The sequence below is a fragment of the Bubalus bubalis genome, chromosome 15 (genome assembly GCF_019923935.1).
Source record: "Bubalus bubalis isolate 160015118507 breed Murrah chromosome 15, NDDB_SH_1, whole genome shotgun sequence".
Lineage (NCBI taxonomy): Eukaryota > Metazoa > Chordata > Mammalia > Artiodactyla > Bovidae > Bubalus > Bubalus bubalis.
Window position 1 is genome coordinate 48,639,882 of NC_059171.1, and position 19,994 is coordinate 48,659,875.

A 19,994-nucleotide genomic window follows, 5' to 3' on the forward strand; every position below is an offset into this window, starting at 1 on the left:
GCAAAGAGCATGAGTTCAGTCCCTGGTCTGGGAAGTAAGTTCCTGCATGCTGCCTGGCGCGGCCAAAACTAAATATGAATCAAATGAGCTTATGTACAAAACAGAAATAGACTCACAGACACAGCAAACAAATTTATGGCTACCAAAGGGTAAAGAGTTGGAGAGAGATAGATTAGGAGGTTGGGATTAACATATATACACAAGGATATATAAAGTAGATAAACAGCAAGGTTCTACTGTATAGCATAGGGGGAACCATATTAAAAATCCTGTAATAAACCATGATGGAAAAGAATATGAAAAAGAATCTATATATCTGTATCTCTCCATGGACTGTAGCCTACCAGGTTCCTCCTTCCAAGGGATTTTTCAGGCAAGAACACTGAAGTGGGTTGGCATTTCCTTCTCCATCTCTGTATACACATATAACTGAATTACATTGCTCTAGCCTTGAAATTATCATGTTGTGAATTGACTATCTTTCAAAAAAATCCTTAGAGATAATGAATAATCATAAAGTGAACCCTTGTGCAACGACTACCCAGGTCATGGGAAGGAGCATCTTCAGTTCTCCAGGAGCTCCTGTATCCATTCTGGATCCCATCCATCCCCTTACCGTCTTGGCTTTTATGGCAGTTTTTACTTCCTGGCTTTTCTTCATAGTTGTGCTTCCTATATATTCATTTCTAAACCAACATTTAGTTTTACCTGTTTTTGAGCTTTTTATACAAATACAGGTAGGCTGTGTTTTTTGTTGTGTTTTACTCCCTTCATTGCAATGGTATGTAATTATCTGTCTTAATTTTTATCGTTGTAAAGCAGCATTTCAGTACATGAATTTACTCCATGCAATGTATTTATTAATGGATGTTTGGCTTATTTCCAGTTTGGAGCTACTATGGTGCTTAGATATCTTGTAAACTTCTTTTGGTCCCTGTGTGCATGAGTTTCTTCAGGGTATAGATCTAGGATGGACTTGCCTGTCACAGGGTGTGTGTATCTTCAACTCTACCAGATAATGCCAAACTGTCTTGCAAAGTATCTCACAATTTATATCCCACCAGCCATGCAGAGCATACCCATTGCTCTGTATCTTATCCCTATATATGGTATTGTCAGACTTTTCAATTTTCACCAATATAGTTAACGTGGCATATTCTTTCATTGTGGCTTTAATTTGTATTTCCCTCTAAGAAAGAGGATGAGCATCTTTATATCTTAATGGGTCAGCAGAATTTCCTTCTTAGTGAAGAGCCATTTAAGTTTAGCTCATTTGCTTGTCTTTCTTTTTATATCTTTGTTAAATTTTGCACATTCTAGATATGAATTCTTTGTTGAAAGTAAACTGTACTATAAAATCACAAACATTGAAAATTTATTGATTACAGTATTTAAAAAAATTCTTTGCCTTAGCACTAATAAGTAAGTAGAAACAGAATACTTAGAAAACAAAATTGTGTACATTACTTCAAATTAATTCTGTCCTTCCCTTCTTGTCTCCAGGTGTCATAATTGTCCCTAGTGCTGGTGTTGGCATTGTCCTGGGAGGCTACATTATAAAAAAACTGAAGCTTGGTGCAAGAGAATCCGCGAAACTAGCAATGATCTGCAGTGGTGTGTCTTTACTGTGCTTTTCAACCCTGTTTATCGTTGGATGTGAAAGTATCAATCTAGGGGGCATAAACATCCCCTACACGACAGGGTAAGTGTCTTGGAAGAGCTGTCTCCTCTCATCCTGGTTGTGATTTAATTGCAAAACCCAGCGCTGTTTGGATCCCTGGGTCCACCTTGTGCCCGTCCTTTGGGCAGGGTTCACTGTGTCTCTGTCTCTGGCCTGGTGGTGCTGCACCCTCGATGGGCAGAGACCATAGTCTCTCAGCTATGTGTGTCTGTTTAGACCCTGGGCATATCTCCCATTGCATTTGGATCACAGTCCATGAGGAAGAAAGGCTTGTTGGCTTAATGAAAACTGTTCTTCTTCTTTAATGTAAAGATTTGAATAGGTAATACATTCACATAATTTCAAAACAAAGTTCAATGAAAATACAATGTACCTCAAGTCCTCCATCCCACTTCTCCCTAAAGACAAACCAGGGAACCACTTTAATTCATTTCTTGTGTATCATTTCAAGGATATTCCTTATATAAGAAACTGTGAATGTGTCTTGTCAGTGTTCCCTGATTTATATCCAAAAAGTAGCATCCTATACATACTTTTCTGGGCTTATTGTTTTTTTAATGTAACAATATAGGTTGGAGATCTTTCTGTGCCAATAATCATGTTGATGATGTTCAATGCATAGCTAAGCCTTATATTAACACTATTGCATGTCAAGCATTCTTCTAAATGCTTTATATATATTAACTCATCTATCCTCACCAGCAGCACTAATTAGGTAGATACTATTATCATCCTGATTTTACAGATGGCAAAACCAAGGTATGACTTACACATCTGTTCAGGCTGCTGTAAGTGAACACCATAGATTAGGTGACTTGGAAACAAGAAGAACTTATTTCTCACAGTTCCAGAGCTGGGAAGTCCAAGATCAAGGTGCTAGTAGATTCAGTGTCTTGTGAGGGTCTGCTTCTTGAATGATAAATGGCTGTCTTTTGCTGTGTCCTCACATGGTGGAGGGGGTGAGGCTTCTCCCTAGGGTCCTTTTTATAAGGGCACTAATTCTACTTGTAAGAGCCCCACCCTTATGACTAAATCACCTCCCAAAGACCTCAACTCCAAATACCATCAACTTGGAGCATTAATTTTCAACACATGTGTTTTTCAGGGACCCAAACATTTGGTCTATTGACTTAATGATCACAGGCAAGGATTACACAAGAAACATGTATAAAGCTCTCAGGTCTTCTGGCACAGAATAAGTGCTCTGAGATAAGTTAGCTATTGTTATTAGTCATCACTAATACATCAAGCAGAGACATTACTTTGCCAACAAAGGTCCTTCTAGTCAAGGCTATGGTTTTTCCAGTAGTCATGTATGGATGTGAGAGTTGGACTGTGAAGAAAGCTGAGCGCCGAAGAATTGATGCTTTTGAACTGTGGTGTTAGAGAAGACTCTGGAGAGTTCCTTGGAGTACAAGGAGATCCAACCAATCCATTCTAAAGGAGATTAGTCCTGGGTGTCCTTTGGAAGGACTGATGCTAAAGCTGAAACTCCAGTACTTTGGCCACCTCATGCGAAGAGTTGACTCATTGGAAAAGACTCTGATGCTGGGAGGAAATGGGGGCAGGAGGAGAAGGGGATGACAGGATGAGATGGCTAAATAGCATCACAGACTCGATGGACGTGAGTTTGAGTGAACTCCAGGAGTTGGTGATGGACAGAGAGGCCTGGCGTGCTGCAGTTCATGGGGTTGCAAAGAATCGGACACGATTGAGCGACTGAACTGAACTGAACTATACATTAAGAATAATTTCCATCAAATTATTTTTACTACAATTGGCAAACATAAATAGAATTTTAAAAATTAGTAAGAAAAACTCATCAGTCTCGTGATTAACCCTGCTTCCCAGGGATGATAATTTAAAATTCTTTTTAGCTATCTCTTCTGGTATTTACCTCTGTATTTTTAAAGCATACTGTATAAATTAGCCAAATTGAGACGTTATTTTTGACTTCCTGTCTTGGTAAGTGAGAAGTTTAGCATTTTCTTCCCAAGTTGTTCTCAAATTCTTTTTTTTTTTTTAATTTAATTTTATTTTTAAAACTTTACAAAATTGTATTAGTTTTGCCAAATATCAAAATGAATCCGCCACAGGTATACATGTGTTCCCCATCCTGAACCCTCCTCCCTCCTCCCTCCCCATACCATCCCTCTGGGTCGTCCCAGTGCACTAGCCCCAAGCATCCAGTATCCTGCATCGAACCTGGACTGGCAACTCGTTTCATACATGATATTTTACATGTTTTGATGCCATTCTCCCAAATCTTCCCACCCTCTCCCTCTCCCACAGAGTCAAATTCTTTTTTGATATTTTCATGGTATGATTATGACAGTATTGTTAGCAGCTGAGGTTCAAGCACTGTATCATGATTCGATTTCCTCTTTCGTACAGCAGTGATTTTCCTGGAATTAAATCATCACTTTATTTTCATTTCCTTTGTTTTCTTTGAATTTGAATCTAGCTTCCCATATCCTCTGAAGACTCAAGAAATCTCAGTATTACTTTTTGCCCATCTGATGAACTCAGGAATATATTCCCCCACCCCTTGGAGTCATCTGTATGGGATTTCTCTGGGACTGCTGCCCCATTATCTCCTGGGAATCCTAGATGCCTCTCTCTGTCCTAATCCTCGGTTTTCTGGGATCTGTGAAGGTCTCTCTTATGTCTTACTCCCTTATTTTATTAGAGTTCATCTTCCAGTGGCTATAGGAGGCCTGTAAAGGCTGTTACTTTTTTTGAGATTTTTCATGAAATAGCCTTTTTTTAAAAAATTACATTTTATTACCAAATTGGCTAGGTAAAGAATTTTGGATTGGATAAATCACTTTCACTAAAAAATTTAAAGTTTTCGTTCCATTGTTGTCTAATTTCTAATCCTGTTGTGGGAATTCTGGCCTTCCTTTTTCCCAGTCCTTTGTATGTGTCTTACTTTTCCTTCCTGGAAGTTTCTGTTTATTTCCAGTATTCCCAAATTTCACCATGATACACTATGGGGTGTCTTTTTTTTTTTCCTCTAAGCACTTGATGAACTTTAAATGTCTGGAGATCATGTTTTTCATTTCCATTTTAAACTTTAAAAAAAAATTCAGTGTTGATATTTTCTCCCCCACATTTTTTTTTTCCTCTTTTTGCTCCTTCACTGATTCTCTCATTTTCTTAGTCTTTACAACCTATTTTATATCTAATTTTGGTCCTATTTTTGGGGAAAGATATCTTCAACTTTATTTTCCCAGCCTTCTGCAATTCATTCTTTTTTAAAGCTATTGTGGTTTTTGGTTTCCACAGTTCTCTCTTGATTTGTGATTATTCCCTGCTCCTAGTCTTCTTGCTTCATGGATGGGGTAGCTTCTCTTATTTCTGCAATATTATTTAGAGTTTCTTTTCCTTCCTGAATTGTCTGTATCCTCTGAGTGCCTGCTTTCTATTTTGCTGTCTCCCTTCTATTGAAAGTTTTCCTCAAATTTCAAGTCAGCCTGAGCTTTCTCTCAGTATTAAAAAGTGTGAATTTAAAAGGCTGAGAAGTAGGGCTCTGTGTCTGAAGGTAGAGCTTGTCATTTGGTGGATCTCACCGTAGGGTACCTGCAGGGAGACAGCTGGCATTTTCACTGTGGTGTTCGCTGTCAGAACCTGAAGTCTTACTTCTGAGGTGCTTCAACTCCTCAAGAGAAGGATGCCCCTATCTCCTGGCTGGGGCTGTGTTGTGGTGGGTTCAGGGTTGTAAGCCCAGCTGCTGGGCATTCTAGAGCTGGGGGTGAGGTGGTGACTGGAAGAGGCCCAGGACCTACTGTTCATTTTGTGAATGAATTTTATTGAATTCCTCTATCATGATCATAGCATCTCACCAAAAGGCTCCTTCATGTGGTGCTCTTAAGTACCGAGATTGGTTCATTTCCCCCAGAAAATAGAGGGATGGAGGAAGAAGTAGTCATCTACTAAGTAGGTTAGGAAAGGGAACCTGCTTAAAACTGTATCATATTTGGACCATGAATTTCTTGTGTTGTTTGTCTTTGAGTTCCAAAGGCCTGTTCTTTCTTCTACTAAGGACCTTTATCTTGCCCGTATATATAAGTTCTCAATTATACTTTATGGTTTATTAAATCCTTATTTTTCCAGAAACTGTCCATAATCTTGTTTCAGTTGGACTGAATGCTCTTTTGCATAACTTATTTCCATGAACTTCCTTTCATAGATCTCAGTTGTACCCACTGGTGGTTGTCTATGTAGTTAGTTATTTGTTAACTCTTCTTTCTGCCAGAAAAAAGTCCTTGGATAACTTCCTAGGGAAGGGTTCATGGTAAGAAAAGCTTTCTCAAATCTGTAAGTTTATTAAAATGTCTTTATTATTCTTTCACATTTAAATGGTAGTTAGAGTGGGTATAGAATTACAGGTTAAATATTTGTTTTTCTGAGAACTCTGAAACCATTGTTTGGTCATCTAACGTTTTTATTTATTTGCATATTTTTGAGTTGTGCTGGGTCTTTTTTGCTGCAAGTGGGCTTTCTCTAGTTGCGGTGAGCAGGGACTACTCTTCGTTGAGGCGCGCAGGCTTCTCATTGTGGTGGCTTCTCTTGTTGCTGAGCACAGGCTCTAGGGCGCATGGACTCAGTACTTGCTGCTCATGGGCTTTAATTGCCCTTGGCATGTGGGATCTTCCCAGACCAAGGATTGAACCCATGTCCCCTGCCTTGGCAGGTGGATTCTTATCCACTGTACCACCAGGGAAGTGCCTATTATCTGTCATTTAATGCTGCGGGGATACTTAACACATTTAATTTCAATCCGAGTTCTCATCTCTCTGTGACCAGCTTTTGTTTGGAAGTTTTGAGGATATTTTTCATTCAAGGTGTTTTGAAATTTCATAAAGAATGCTCTACCCTGTAGTTTTGTCTTGAGAATGTCACATTCTCAGAGAGACTTTCCCTCTCTGTCCAATCTAAGGAGCTCACTCCCCCCTCATCCTTTATCATATCGCCTCTCTTTAGTTTCCTCATAGCACTTGCCACTGTCTGAAATTTTCTTGTTTACTTGCTTTACTGTTGTCTTTTTTTCTCTAAAATATTAGCTCCTTGAGAACAGTTACTATAGTTGCCTACATAACATTTGCAGCCTCATTCTACAACAGGGCTTCCCTGGCAGCTCAGCTGGTAAAGAATCTGCCTACGATGCTAGAGTCCTAGGTTCAATCCATGGGTTGGGAAGATCCCCTTGAGAAGGGAATGGCTACCCACTCCAGCATTCGGGCCTGGAGAATTTCATGGATGTATAGTCCGTGGGGTCGCAAAGAGTTGGACATGACTGAGCGACTTTCACTAAAAAAAAGCATCTGCAAGAGTGTTTGTTGTATGAGTGAGTGGATGGATGCATGGATGCATGAATGTCTTGGCCTAGGGCTTTGTTCATTCACTGTATTAGATACTCTTGGAACTCTTCTAATCTAACACGTATGTCTTTTTAGTTTTTTTACCTCAGGTAGATTTTCATCAATATCTTTAACTCATTCTCTGCTCTTCATTTTCCCCATATTTTCCAGGGTACCTATTATTCAGATGTTGGAACTTATAGACTGGTTGCCTGTATGTTTAATTTGTTCTGTCATATTTCATATGCTGTTTTCTATGATATTTCTCCAAACCTGATTTTTATTTTTTATATAAACTTTACATTTTGAGAATATTTTTTCTCATTGTTGTATTGTGAGTGTTCCCTTTTCATAACATCCTGATATTATTTTAACAAGAGTAATATCTTCTCAGATCTCTGTGCATATAATTCCAATTTTTTACCTTTGTTTCTTTTTCTTATATTTTATCATTTAATTTTAAATGTCAATTTTTCTGTTTGTTTACTCTAGATTTTACAGGTTGACAAGACTCATCTAGCATCATTCAGGTTATATGTCCCCTTCTCTTCCTCACCTCCTTTCATGCAAGAATGAGGGAATTTTATTCTGGGTTGTCTGTATCTAAGGTAGACGCTTAGCTTTTAACATTTTTTCCTATTTCTTTTGAAGAAGAGCTTTTCGATGAATTTCAGAGCTCTGAAGGCATGTGGGTATGAGAATGGAAAGGCCCACTGATTCAGTTTCTTTCCCTCGGATCTCCACTGAGTCCCATTGTTTTGAGCTTTGTGGTCACTTTTGGCTGCTGTTGGATTTGGGTTCAGAGCTTTGTAGAGATTCCATGGGGCAGGCTGGCTTCTCTCCAAGGTGGTATCTGCTCATTTCACATGCCCCTTTGCTTATCCACTTGATATTTTCACAGAGTCTGGTGTCACTCTTTCCATTTCTCTTTGCAAGCTCGATCCTTTTTCATCATACTTACTTTTAAGTGCTTTCTCGGAAGAGATGGAAGGCAGATTCCATGTCTTATCTGCTTTTAAATTGCAAGTCCCCTCAAGACTTCTAAAGCTTTTGCTTAAACCCACATTAGTCTTGCCAATCCTGAATTAACTGATTCTGGACTCCCCAGCACTACTGGGAAAAAAATTATATAATTGTGCTGATTGGCTCCATTACAAATTGATGAGTTCCATTCTTAGCAGGCCCTCATCTTTGCTGAGCAATCCATTTACTTGGCCCTAGTCAGCTTCCTCTCCTATATGCCCCATATTGGTGGTTCCATTTTTTAAAATTTCTTTCTTCAATTTTTACCTTAACCTTACCTTGTTTTTCTTGTCAGATAACCCAGTGTGCCTTATTAGTGAGAAAACTGAGGTCCCAAGGAAGAATTCCTTGAATTTGTCTCCCCTCTTGTTCCTTGGTCAAAGGTAGTCTTATTTTCAAAGGCAAGTACTTGTGCCATCATTTCCTAGCTGTGTGACATTGTAAAAAATAATCTAATATTGTTGACTCGTGGTTTCCTCATATATAAAATGGAATTAATGTCATTCATACCTGGTTGTAAGCATAATTAAAATAAAATACATGTGATGGAAAGAATTAAAATACTGCAGAAGTGTAACAAATGAAAAATCAGTGTTTCCTTCCTCCATCCTTAACCTCCAGTTTTGAAGCATTTAAATATTATAAACAAATGTTTGTAGCTTTGGTTTTGAGGATTATGTACAGGAAGATATTTCCCAGAATCCACCACTTAGTATATGTTGAAAAAAAGTTAGTTTCTTGCCTTTACTCCCTTCCTTTCTAGATTATGCAAAGCAACTTTTTTTTTTTTCCTTTTTGAAAGATTAATGAATGTCTGGCACCTACCTTTGTGCTGGGACAGTACTTAAATAGTGATGCTGAAATAAGTAAGATGTAAATAAACATTGTAATTATCTAAATCCATGACTTATGGTATACTTCTTCTCATTTAATCTTATTCAACAAAGAGAAACTTGATTAGAGTGCCAGGGGTTGCTGCAAGGGTCCATTCATTCTAGTATTTGTAGCCTGACTTCATCAAAATTTATTAAATTGGTGAAAGAAAACCCCAGTTTCCTTGGAGAATTCCTCCGGTTCCCCAAATACTTCTAGGAAGAGAATTAAAGTTGAATGGGTGATACAGCTGCACAGGTTTGACACTTTCAGAGACTTTGTGTGAAGAATCATGGGGCCCTTTCTCCATACAGGGAATGGGCTACATTTCAACCTCTCCTTGCTCCCTTGGCTGGGTGCTTTTGTGCAGTGCACAACATGTTCATCAGTACATGGTTGGCCTGCCTAGTAAAAACAGCTGTGCTTGATTTTGAGCTTGCATGTGGGATTTTTCTCCTTTAAAGCTGATGAAGAGAGAGATGAAGGGAGTGGCAGTGAAGAGAGGAGCCCTTGTTAGACACCTGTTGGGCTCAGGTATGGTGATTGGCAGTTGTACATATCTTTTATATACACTGCTTACAACATCACTTTGCTGTATATGTTATTAGCCACGTTTCAGTTAAAGGCTTAGAGTGTCAATGATTTGCCCAAAGTCATCAGTTAATAATGAGTGGAACAGAATGAAACCCAGGTTATCTGTTTTAGAGTTTTTGTCCTTTCTGAGCAGTACACTGAGGTGCTGTTTTACACTTTGTATTTCATGTAAGCACATATCTAAGTGCACACATCACCTCTTTACTCAGAAAACTGTAGAGAACGCATCCATTCCTGTCAGTAGTGAGCTACTGCATGGCCTTGCCGCATCCTCACCGTGTGAGTGTGGCAGATTAGTCAATCATCTCTGTGCTTGGTTTCCACATCTGTAGGGTGAGGACATGGATAGTATTAACACTGTTGAATTGCTCTGAAGATTGAATAAGGTACTTGGCAAATTCCTTAACCTCTCTGTACCTCAATTTCCTCATAATTAAGGTGGGCTAATATTAGTAACGATCTCTTAGAATTATAGAGATGCTAAAATGGAATAAAACCTACAATAATAAGCAATTGTTAAATAATTCTTTGATGTTATTTTTCTCATTTTAAATATGAGGAGAAAGGGATTCAGAGGGATGAAATAACTTGCTTAAAGTCACACAACTAGAAAATGATTGAGCTAGGATTTGGATTTTGAATGTTATGTTTTTGCTTATTAAACTGTCCAGAAAGAAGAAAAGAAACATAAAGAAGGAAGCACAATATAAAGAGCCAATTCCACTTACTAAGGTTTGTATGACAAGATCCAGGCTCACCAACATGGTGAATTTTCTGACATTAAAGTAGTGAATGCCTAACCCAGCTTTGAATTAGCATCGAGTACTCAAGAGATACCTAAGTTCCTGGGATGCAGCTGGGATGTTTTAGGAGGATGAACTTTTCCTGTTGAGCCTAAATGGAGTCACTGTTTCTTTTTTTTTTTGTAGAATGAACCTGATGTGTTATTAGTGGTTCCCTTAGAAAATTCAGATTTGATAGCCAAGATGTAGAGACAACCTCAATGGCCCATCAATGGATGAATAAAATGTCATATAAATATTTATAATATATAAATGTCATATACATATAATGGAAAACAATTCGGCCTTTAAAATGAAATTCTGTAATATGCAACAAAATGGATGAATCTTGAGTACATTATGCTAAGTGAAATAAAGGATCAGAGAGACAGATATTGTGCAATTCCACTTACAGGAAGTATCTAAAATAGTTAAATTCATAGAATGAAAATGCAGAATAGCGGTTGCCAAGGTCTGGGTAAGGGGGAAATATGGAGTTACTAATCAGTGGAAGCCACATTTCAATAAAGCAAGATGAATAAGCTCTAATGTTGATAATGCCAAAAGGAGGCATGCCCACTTCACTAAATGGCCCTGGACAATCCCTCCCACCGCACAAAACATCAGGTCTCCAATTTCCTTTATCTTCTGAATTTAGAGAGAAGTGTCTTTACAAGGGGATTCCCTAGTAGCTCAGTGGTAAAGAATCTGCCTGCCAAGTAGGAGCATGCGGGTTCACTCCCTGGGTCAGGAAGATCCCCTGGAGAAGGGAATGGCAACCCACTCCAGTATTCTTGCCTGGGAAATCCCATGGACAGAAGAGCCTGGCAGGCTACAGTCCACGGGGTCACAAAAGAGTCAGACACGACTGAGCACTCACTGATGCACACACATCTTTATGAGACAGGCAGACACTGAAAACTGTGCTAAACTCTGGTCCAAATACCTTCGGGTATTTGCTGGTCATTTAAACAGTAATATTAATCTTGTTATTCCATATAGATCCTATTAAAGATTTATTGACTTCCCTTCAAAATAAATCTTCATTTTTCTAAAAATAGTACCGACAAAAAATGTAAGTAGGCTCTAGACATCTGCTGTATAACTTTAGTCAACGATTCTGTATTGTACACTTAAAATTTTGTTAAGAGGGTAGATAACTCATGTTAAAAGTGTTCTAACCCCAAGAAGGCAAAATTGAAGGTAAAAAAAAATTCAGATTTGAGAGTGTGATGATTTTTCATCATGAAAGATCCTAGTAGCTCTAGATAGTATTCTGGCCCACTTCTAACTCAAGTAATTACATCTACTTCCCCAGCACACACAATTTCCCTGCAATTTTAATTAAGAAATGGGGTTTGCTTTCCCTCTGTGTCACTGAACTGTGTTTCACACAGGTGTGTCCTAGTCATTTTGTAGCCAAAAGAGTGAAAACTGTAGATTAAGCAATACTTTGTGTGTGTGTGTGCTCACTCAGTCGTGTTGGACTCTGCGACCCCATGGGCTATAGCCCACCAGTTTCCTCTGTCCATGGAGTTCTCTAGGCAAGAATACTGGAGTGGGTTACCATTTCCTACTCCAAAGCAACACTTTATGTAAACACATTGTATAATGTGAGTTACTTGCTCTTCACCTTCAAAAATGTATTCAAGTGAGGTTAAGTCTGATGTCCATGTACAAAATTTTTCAACAGTACTAAGTCTGATAAATCACTTAATAATTCTTGCTTTAGTATCTTTCATCTGTCAGTGTCATCTTTTTGAACTTAAACTAAAGTCTATTATATCATCTTCTGATTTTGAGACTTGAGTTACCGGGCCAGAATTTTTCTAGGGATGATTTCTTGAGTTATGACATAATGAAGAAGCATTTTCTATTTTCTGAGTTCAGCAGTGACTGTTGGATGGAGTGGGTCTACCTGTCCATAGGTCCAAAATCTCAGGGTTTGGGGTATTCTCCTGAAGTTACTTCTCTTAATATGGTTTCATTGTGCCGAGGTTAAGACTATAGAAATTAAATACAGTCTGTTAATTCAGACCTTTGCTGAAAGGTATATTTCATCATCTTTGTCACCACTCCTGAACTTGCCATCCTGCCACTACTTATTTTAAATATTATTATTTAATTGGAGAATAGTTGATTTACAGTGTTGTGCTAATCTCTGCTGTACAGCGAAGTGACTCACTTACACACCTATGCTGCTGCTACTGCTAAGTCGCTTCAGTCGTGTCTGACTCTGTGCAACCCCATAGATGGCAGCCCACCAGGCCCCACCGTCCCTGGGATTCTCCAGGCAAGAACACTGGAGTGGGTTGCCATTTCCTCCTCCAATGCATGAAAGTGAAAAGTGAAAGTGAAGTTGCTCAGTCGTGTCCGACTCTTAGCAACCCCATGGACTGCTGCCTACCAGTCTCCTCCGTCCATGGGATTTTCCAGTGGGGTGCCATTGCCTTCTCCCTACACACCTATAAACATTTTTAAAAGCATTCCTTTCCATTATGGTTTATCACCGGATATTGAATCAGCATAGAGAATAGACTTGTGGTAGCCAAGGTGGGGGGGAGAAGGCAATGGCACCCCACTCCAGTACTCTTGCCTGGAAAATCCCATGGACGGAGGAGCCTGGTAGGCTGCAGTCCATGGGGTCGCACAGAGTCGGACACGACTGAAGTGACTTAGCAGCAGCAGCAGCAGCCAAGGGGGAGGTGGTGGGGGAGGGAAGGACGGGGAGTTAAGGATTAGCAGATGCAAACGATCTTGTACAGAACGGATAAATGACAAGGTCCCACTGTATAGCACAAAGGAGCATATTCAACATACTGCCACTATTTAGATAGTATTATTCTACTACCAGCCCTTGAGTGACTAGCCATTTCTAGTCAGCACATTCCTGATTTCTCTTAATTAAGCCATTCAGACAGTTTAATGCTCTAAAGTTTTTTTTTTTTCTACTGCTTTTTTTGGGGGTGCCATTCCAGATCTTTTATCTGTTATAACTAATTTTAAAGGAAATTCCTCAAAAATAGAGAACAGTTTACTTAAAGGATCTTATATATGTCGGTGTATAGGTATATGTATTTCTGGTTATCTTGGCTACTTCTATTATTAGACTTACAGTTAATTTCTAGCTGCAAGTATATGATTTTATCTATTTTTGGCTCTACTTGGGAGATACAAACCAAATTTGTTTTCATTTTAAGAGTATCAAGAGGGTAAAAAATATAGCAGATTTTCTTTCCAGTGAGTTTTTAAATTTTGTGACTGAGATCTAAAGATATCATAGGAACTCTTTAAAACTATATAATATCTGTTAAAGCACACTGAACCTTGAACCTATGACTATTAATAACTCAGGAGTAAATTTGCCATTTATAACCTCATATTAACATAGTCAATAGAGAATGTTTATCATGTAATGTTAGCAGGAAAAACAGAATTTAGAAGACTCTGAACTCATGATAACAATATGTTATTAGCATTAGTTTGTATGCCAACTGAAAAAACAGTGAAAGAAAGTAATATACTAAGTACATAATGGTGGCTGTTTCTGGATTATAGCATAACTGTGTGAGTTTAATTTCGTCTTTCAGTCCTTTTGTATTTTCCAAAATTTCTGCAATGAATATGTATTACTTTAAAAATAAAGGCATTTCAAAACATTATACAGAGGATACATCATTTTATTAAAAATGATTCTGGATTTAAAGAGATGGTTTGTATAAGATGTAGTGTTTTATATGTAAATTTGTAGTTACACCTGGTTTGAATTTGTTAACTATGAAGCCAAAAGAAGCTTTAACAATAAAAAGAATGACTGGGTACAGAAATGGTAACTTTTATGACTATAGTTCTCGGGGAAGTATAAGCTATCCACGTGGATTATCTCATTTTCTTCTGTCTTGATTATGTCTCTCTTGCCTCTTGTAGGCATGAGGGGCATTGACAGCCGTTGACTGTTAGGTTTGGCCCAAGGGTCAGGTGGTCCAGTTGGTAAAGAATGCGCCTTCCAACACAGGAGTCACAAGAGACGTGGGTTCTATCCTTGGGTTGGGAAGATCCCCTGGAGTAGGAAATGACAACCCACTCCAGTATTTGTGCCTGGAAAAATTCCATGAATAGAGGAGCTTGGTGGGCTACAGTCCATGGGGTTGCGAAGAGTCAGACAAGACTGAGCTCATGCGTGCGTGCCCACGCGCGCACACACACACACACAAACACACACACACACACACACACAGAGTTACTAAATGTTAGGCAGGAAACTGGATCCCCATCCAGTTTTCCAACATTTCTCTGTAGGAATATATAAGAAAATGACATCTTTTTTTTGAAAAGAAAATCATCACGAAGGCCTTTTGTGCTCTTTGCGCTACTTTTATTCCTTCCGGCTTCTGCCCTGTCTGGATAAAGAAAGCACACCAACCTCACAGTGCCTGTTATATGCTAGGAACATGCTGGACCCTGGACATCTATTTACTCATCTAATCTTCCCCAAGAACCCTGGCATTTGGATAGCCTGATCTCTATTACACAAATGAAATCTCTCTAGATATGTTTGTGGTGCTTGAGAATTGTGGATATGGAGTTGAACCAACTCTTATATTTTGGTCTTGCCACACAGCTTGTGAGATCTTAGTTCCCTGACCAGGGATTAAACCTGTCTTCAGCAGTGAAAGTACAGTGGTCCTAACACTGGACCGCCAGGGAATTCCCTAAACCAGCTCCTTCTGACTCTAATGCTTAGGCACAGCGAGAACTAAGTGCCAGGAAAGCCACAGTAGAGGAAGAAGAAGGAGCAGAACACTCAAGCTAAAGTGTGGCCACTTACACAGAACTGTCGTTGTTCAGTCACTCAGGCTGTATGTTGTCATCCTGCTTGTTTGACTTATATGCAGGGTACATCATGTGAAATGCCGGGCTGGATGAAACACAAGCTGGAATCAAGATTGCCAGGAGAAATACCAGTAACTCAGATGACACCACCCTTATGGACTCATGGACTGCAGCACGCCAGGCTACCCTGTCCTTCACCATCGCCCGAAGCTTGCTTAAACTCACGTCCATTGAGTCAGTGATGCCATCCATCCATCTCATCTCTGTCATCCCCTTCTCTTCTGCCTTCAATCTTTCCCAGCATCAGGGTCTTTTCCAATGAGTCAGCTCTTCACATCAGGTGGCCAGCGTATTGGAGCTTCAGCTTCATCGTCAGTCCTTCCAATGAATAGTCAGGATTGATTTCCTTTAGGATTGACTGGTTTGATCTCATTGCAGTCCAAGGGACTCTTAAGTGTTTTCTCCAACACCACAGTTCAAAAGCATCAATTCTTCGGTGCTCAGCCTTCTTAATGGTTGAACTCTCACATCCATTCATGACTACTGGAAAAACCATAGCTTTGACTAGATGGCCTTTGTTGGCAAAGTGATGTCTCTGCTTTTTAATGTGCTGTTTAGCTTTATCATAGCTTTTCTTCCAAGAAGCAAGAATCTTTTAATTTCGTGGCTGCAGTTACCATCTGCAGTGATTTTGGAACCCAAGAAAATAGTCTGTCATTGTTTTCATTGTTTCCCCATCCATTTGCCATGAAGTGATGGAACCAGATGCCATGATCTTGTTTTTTTGAATGTTGAGTTTTAAGCCAATTTTTTTACTCTCTTTTTCATCTTTATCAAGAAGTTCTTTAGTCCCTCTTTGCTTTCTGCCGTAAGGGTGGTGTCATCTGAGTTACTGATATTTCTCCCAGCAATCTTGATTCCAGCTTGTGTTTCATCCAGCCCAGCATTTCACATGATGTACCCTGCATATAAGTTAAACAAGCAGGATGACAATATACAGCCTTGACGTGCTCCTTTCCCAGTTTGGAACCAGTCTGTTGTTCCATGTCTGGTTCTAACTATTGCTTCTTGATGTGCATACAGGTTTCTCAGGAGGCAGAATTCGTTGTGATCCACACAGTCAAAGGCTTTGGCATAGTCAAAGAAGCAGAAGTAGATGTTTTTTTCTGGAGCTCTCCTGCTTTTTCTTTGATCCAATGGATGTTGGCAACTGATCTCTGATTCCTCTGCCTTTTCTAAATTCAGCTTGAACATCTGGAAGTTCTCAGTTCACATAGTGTTGAAGCCTGGCTTGGAGAATTTTGAGCATTACTTTGCTGGAGTGTGAAATGAGTGCAATTGTGTGGTAGTTTGAACATTCCTGACATTGCCTTTTTTTGGGATTGAAATGAAAACTGACCTTTTCCAGTCCTGTGGTCACTGCTGAGTTTTCCAAATTTGCTGGCATATTGAGTTGCAGCACTTTCACAGCATCATCTTGTAGGATTTGAAATAGCTCAGCTGGAATTCCATCACCTTCACAAGCTTTGTTCATAGTGATTCTTCCTGAGCTCACTTGACTTTGGACTCCAGGCTGTCTGGCTCTAGGTGAGTGATCAGACCATCATGATTGTCTGGGTCATGATGATTTTTTTTTTATATAGCTCTTCTGTGTATTCTTGCCACCTGTTTTTAATACCTTCTGCCTTTGTTAGGTCCATACCATTTCTGTCCTTTATTGTGCACATCTTTGCATGAAATGTTCCCTTGGTGTCTCTAATTTCCTTGAAGATATCTCTAGTCTTTACCATTCTTTTTTCCCTCTCTATTTCTTGCACTGATCACTTAGGAAGGCTTTCTTATTTCTTCTTGCTATTCTTTGGAACTCTGAATTCATATGGGTATATCTTTCCTTTTCTCCTTGGCCCGCTGCTTACATTAAATCACTGTCTGTTTTATTGTTGTACGTGTGTGCTCAGTCGCTTGGTCATGAATGACTCTTTGCAACCTCATGGACTATATAGCCTGCCAGGCTTCTCTGTCCATGGAATTTTTCAGGCAAGAATACTGGAGTGGATTGCCATTTTCTTCTCCAGGGAATCTTCCCGACCCAGGGATTGAACCCATGTCTCTGGCATCTCCTGTACTGGCAGGCGGATTCTTTACCCCTGAGCCACCTGGGAAGACATTCATTGTTGTATATTACTGTAAATAAGCATCGATCCTTAAGCAGTTGATTTAATGAAGATTAGGCAGCACGCTTGCTCTTCTTTCCTGTTTTATGTTCATTTTAGTCTCCCTGTGGCTAGTTTTCCTAAGGCTAGTTTTCTTAAAGCTTCAATGATGGTAGGGCATGTCATTATACCTCTCATAGTTTCCTAGGCTTTGAAATTAGTCTGTTATCTTAGTTAACCTCAGAAACTCCTCCCATCGCTCTAATTCTATTATTCCATGATTTTTATAGTAATGTGTCATGTGTGACTCCGGTTTCCAGCTTGGACCATGCAGTTATAAGGCATTTGTTAGTGAGTCCTTGTTCCTGGCATGGAAAGAACACTTACATGGACCTTGAGTTAACATGAGCCTCTTGCTTGCAAGGCTGACTTGTCGGAGATTTTTTTGCTTACTGGAAAGGTGATACCGTCCCTTTGCACAAGGATGAGTGTGGATCCTGCATTGTGTTCTCCCAGGACAGGCACAGCTCAGCTAATAAGAGGTTGCTTGTTGTGACTCAGATTTCAACACTTGCACTATTATTATAATCCAGTCTGTCTTCTGGAGCCTAAGTTATAGTGAAATAAGACATTATTATTCTTTCTTTTTAAAAGTAATTCATTTATGGCTGTGCAGGGTCTTCATTGCTATGCATGGGCTTTCTCTGCTTGTGCCGAGCAGGGGCTACTCTCTGGTTGTGATGTGTGGGCTTCTCATTGCTGTAGCTTCTCTTATTGAGGAGCAGGGGCTTCAATAATTGCTGGCAGGGGCTCTTTCACTTTTCACTTTCATGCATTGGAGAAGGAAATGGCAACCCACTCCAGTGTTCTTGCCTGGAGAATCCCAGGGATGGGGGAGCCTGGTGGGCTGCCGTCTATGGGGTCGCACAGAGTTGGACACGACTGAAGTGACTTAGCAGCAGCAGCAGCAGCTCAGTGGTTGCGGCTCCTGGGCTCTAGAGCACAGGCTCGATAGTTGTGGCCGACGGACTTACTTGCTCCACAACATGTGGGATCTTCCCGGGTCAGTAATCAAACTCGTTTCTCCTGCACTGGCAGAAAGAAAGTGAAAGTGTTAGTCTCTCAGTTGTGTCTGACTCTTTGCTACCCCTTTGTAGCCTGCCAGGCTCCTCTGTCCATGGAATTCTCCAGGCAAGAATACTGGAGTGGGTTGCCATTCCCTTCTCTAGGGGATCTTCCTAACCCAGGGATCAAACCCAGGTCTCCCTCATTGCAGGCAGATTCTTTACCCTCTGAGTTACCAGGAAAGCCTGACAGTATTATTCTTAAAAATAATTTTTTTAATCAGTGCAGTGTAAAGGATTAACTGTGTCAGCATCTTTCTTTCTTTGTGCCGCTATGGCCTTTCCCACTGCTTTTATATTTGTTGTTTCTTTTGATTTTGTTAAAACTTTTGATACTCCATCATTTCTTTGTATCAGACATCATGGTCTCAAGAGAAGAGCAAGTGTACCCAAGGGTGACCTGGGACTGTGCCTTTGTTTCCAGAACTCAGGAAATCTTTTGCCTTCCTGTCATCATGTGTATTGACATTCTCTTTAGATTCCTTTCTCTTGAGTGAACATACCCACAAAGGAGAGGTATTTGGAATCTGTGGCTGTCATAAATGAATACAAAGCATGCTGTTAATAAGAAATTCCTTGTGACTTCTAAATAGGCATAGTAATAACCCTATTGTATGTATTTGAAGCCTGTCATTTTTAGTGACTATGCATGCAGGCATATAAATTCCTTTTGTTTGATCATGGCTTGCAATTTGGTTCTTGAAGAACTAGTGAAGAGTAATGCACAAAGAATATGTTTTATGTGATGGCAGTTAAAATAGCACGAAGCAGCCTCATAGTGAATCATCTGGCCTCCTTGGACATCCATTTCATCATCCATGAAATGTGGAAATAGGTCTAGAACAGAGTTTCTCCGATCTGTATACAGTACTGAGATTTGGGTTAGTTTATTCTTTCTTGTGGGGCAAGGACTGTTCTGGGTATTGTTGGGCTCTTTATATATATCTATATATTTAGATAGAGGGCAGGAGGAGAAGGGGATGATGGAGGATGAGATGGTTGGATGGCATCACTGACTCAATGGACATGGGTTTGGGTGGACTCCAGGAGTTGGTGATGGACAGGGAGGCCTGGCATGCTGTGGTTCATGGGATCGCAAAGAGTCGGACGCGACTGAGCGACTGAACTGAAATGAACTGATATACATTTTAAGATTTCTTTGATGTGGGCCATTTTTAAAGTCTTTGTTGAATTTGTTACACTATTGCTTCTGTTTTATGCTTTGGTTTTTTTTGACCCCAAGGCATGTGGGATCTTAGTTCCCCAACCAGGGATCGAACCCACCACCCCGGCACTGGAAGGTGAAGCCTTAACCACTGGACCACCAGGGAAGGCCCCTATCGGACGTTTAGAAGCAACCCTGGCCCCTACCCACTAGATGTCAGTAGCACCCCTTTTGTTCTGATGAACAAAAATGTCTCCTGACACTGCCAAAATTGCCCCTGTGGAGAACTACTGGTTTAGAATCACCTTTTAAAGGTATATTCAAACAGTCAAATGGTATGATTCAAAATATCAAGCATTATGGCATTGTGAACATAATAATTACGAGTGCTAAGTCACTTCAG

At 39.8% G+C, this 19,994-nt stretch overlaps 1 protein-coding gene across 2 annotated transcripts in view; it reads left to right on the plus strand.

The window, feature by feature from the left end:
* The window catches only part of SLCO5A1 (solute carrier organic anion transporter family member 5A1), a 145,635-nt gene that overhangs the window by 113,751 nt on the left and 11,890 nt on the right, over window positions 1–19,994 (plus strand). For both annotated transcript variants that reach the window (XM_006073117.4, XM_025265277.3), the window contains one exon: window positions 1,504–1,702. In XM_006073117.4, coding sequence (XP_006073179.2) covers window positions 1,504–1,702 — 199 coding nt within the window. The remainder of the gene's footprint in view (window positions 1–1,503; window positions 1,703–19,994) is intronic.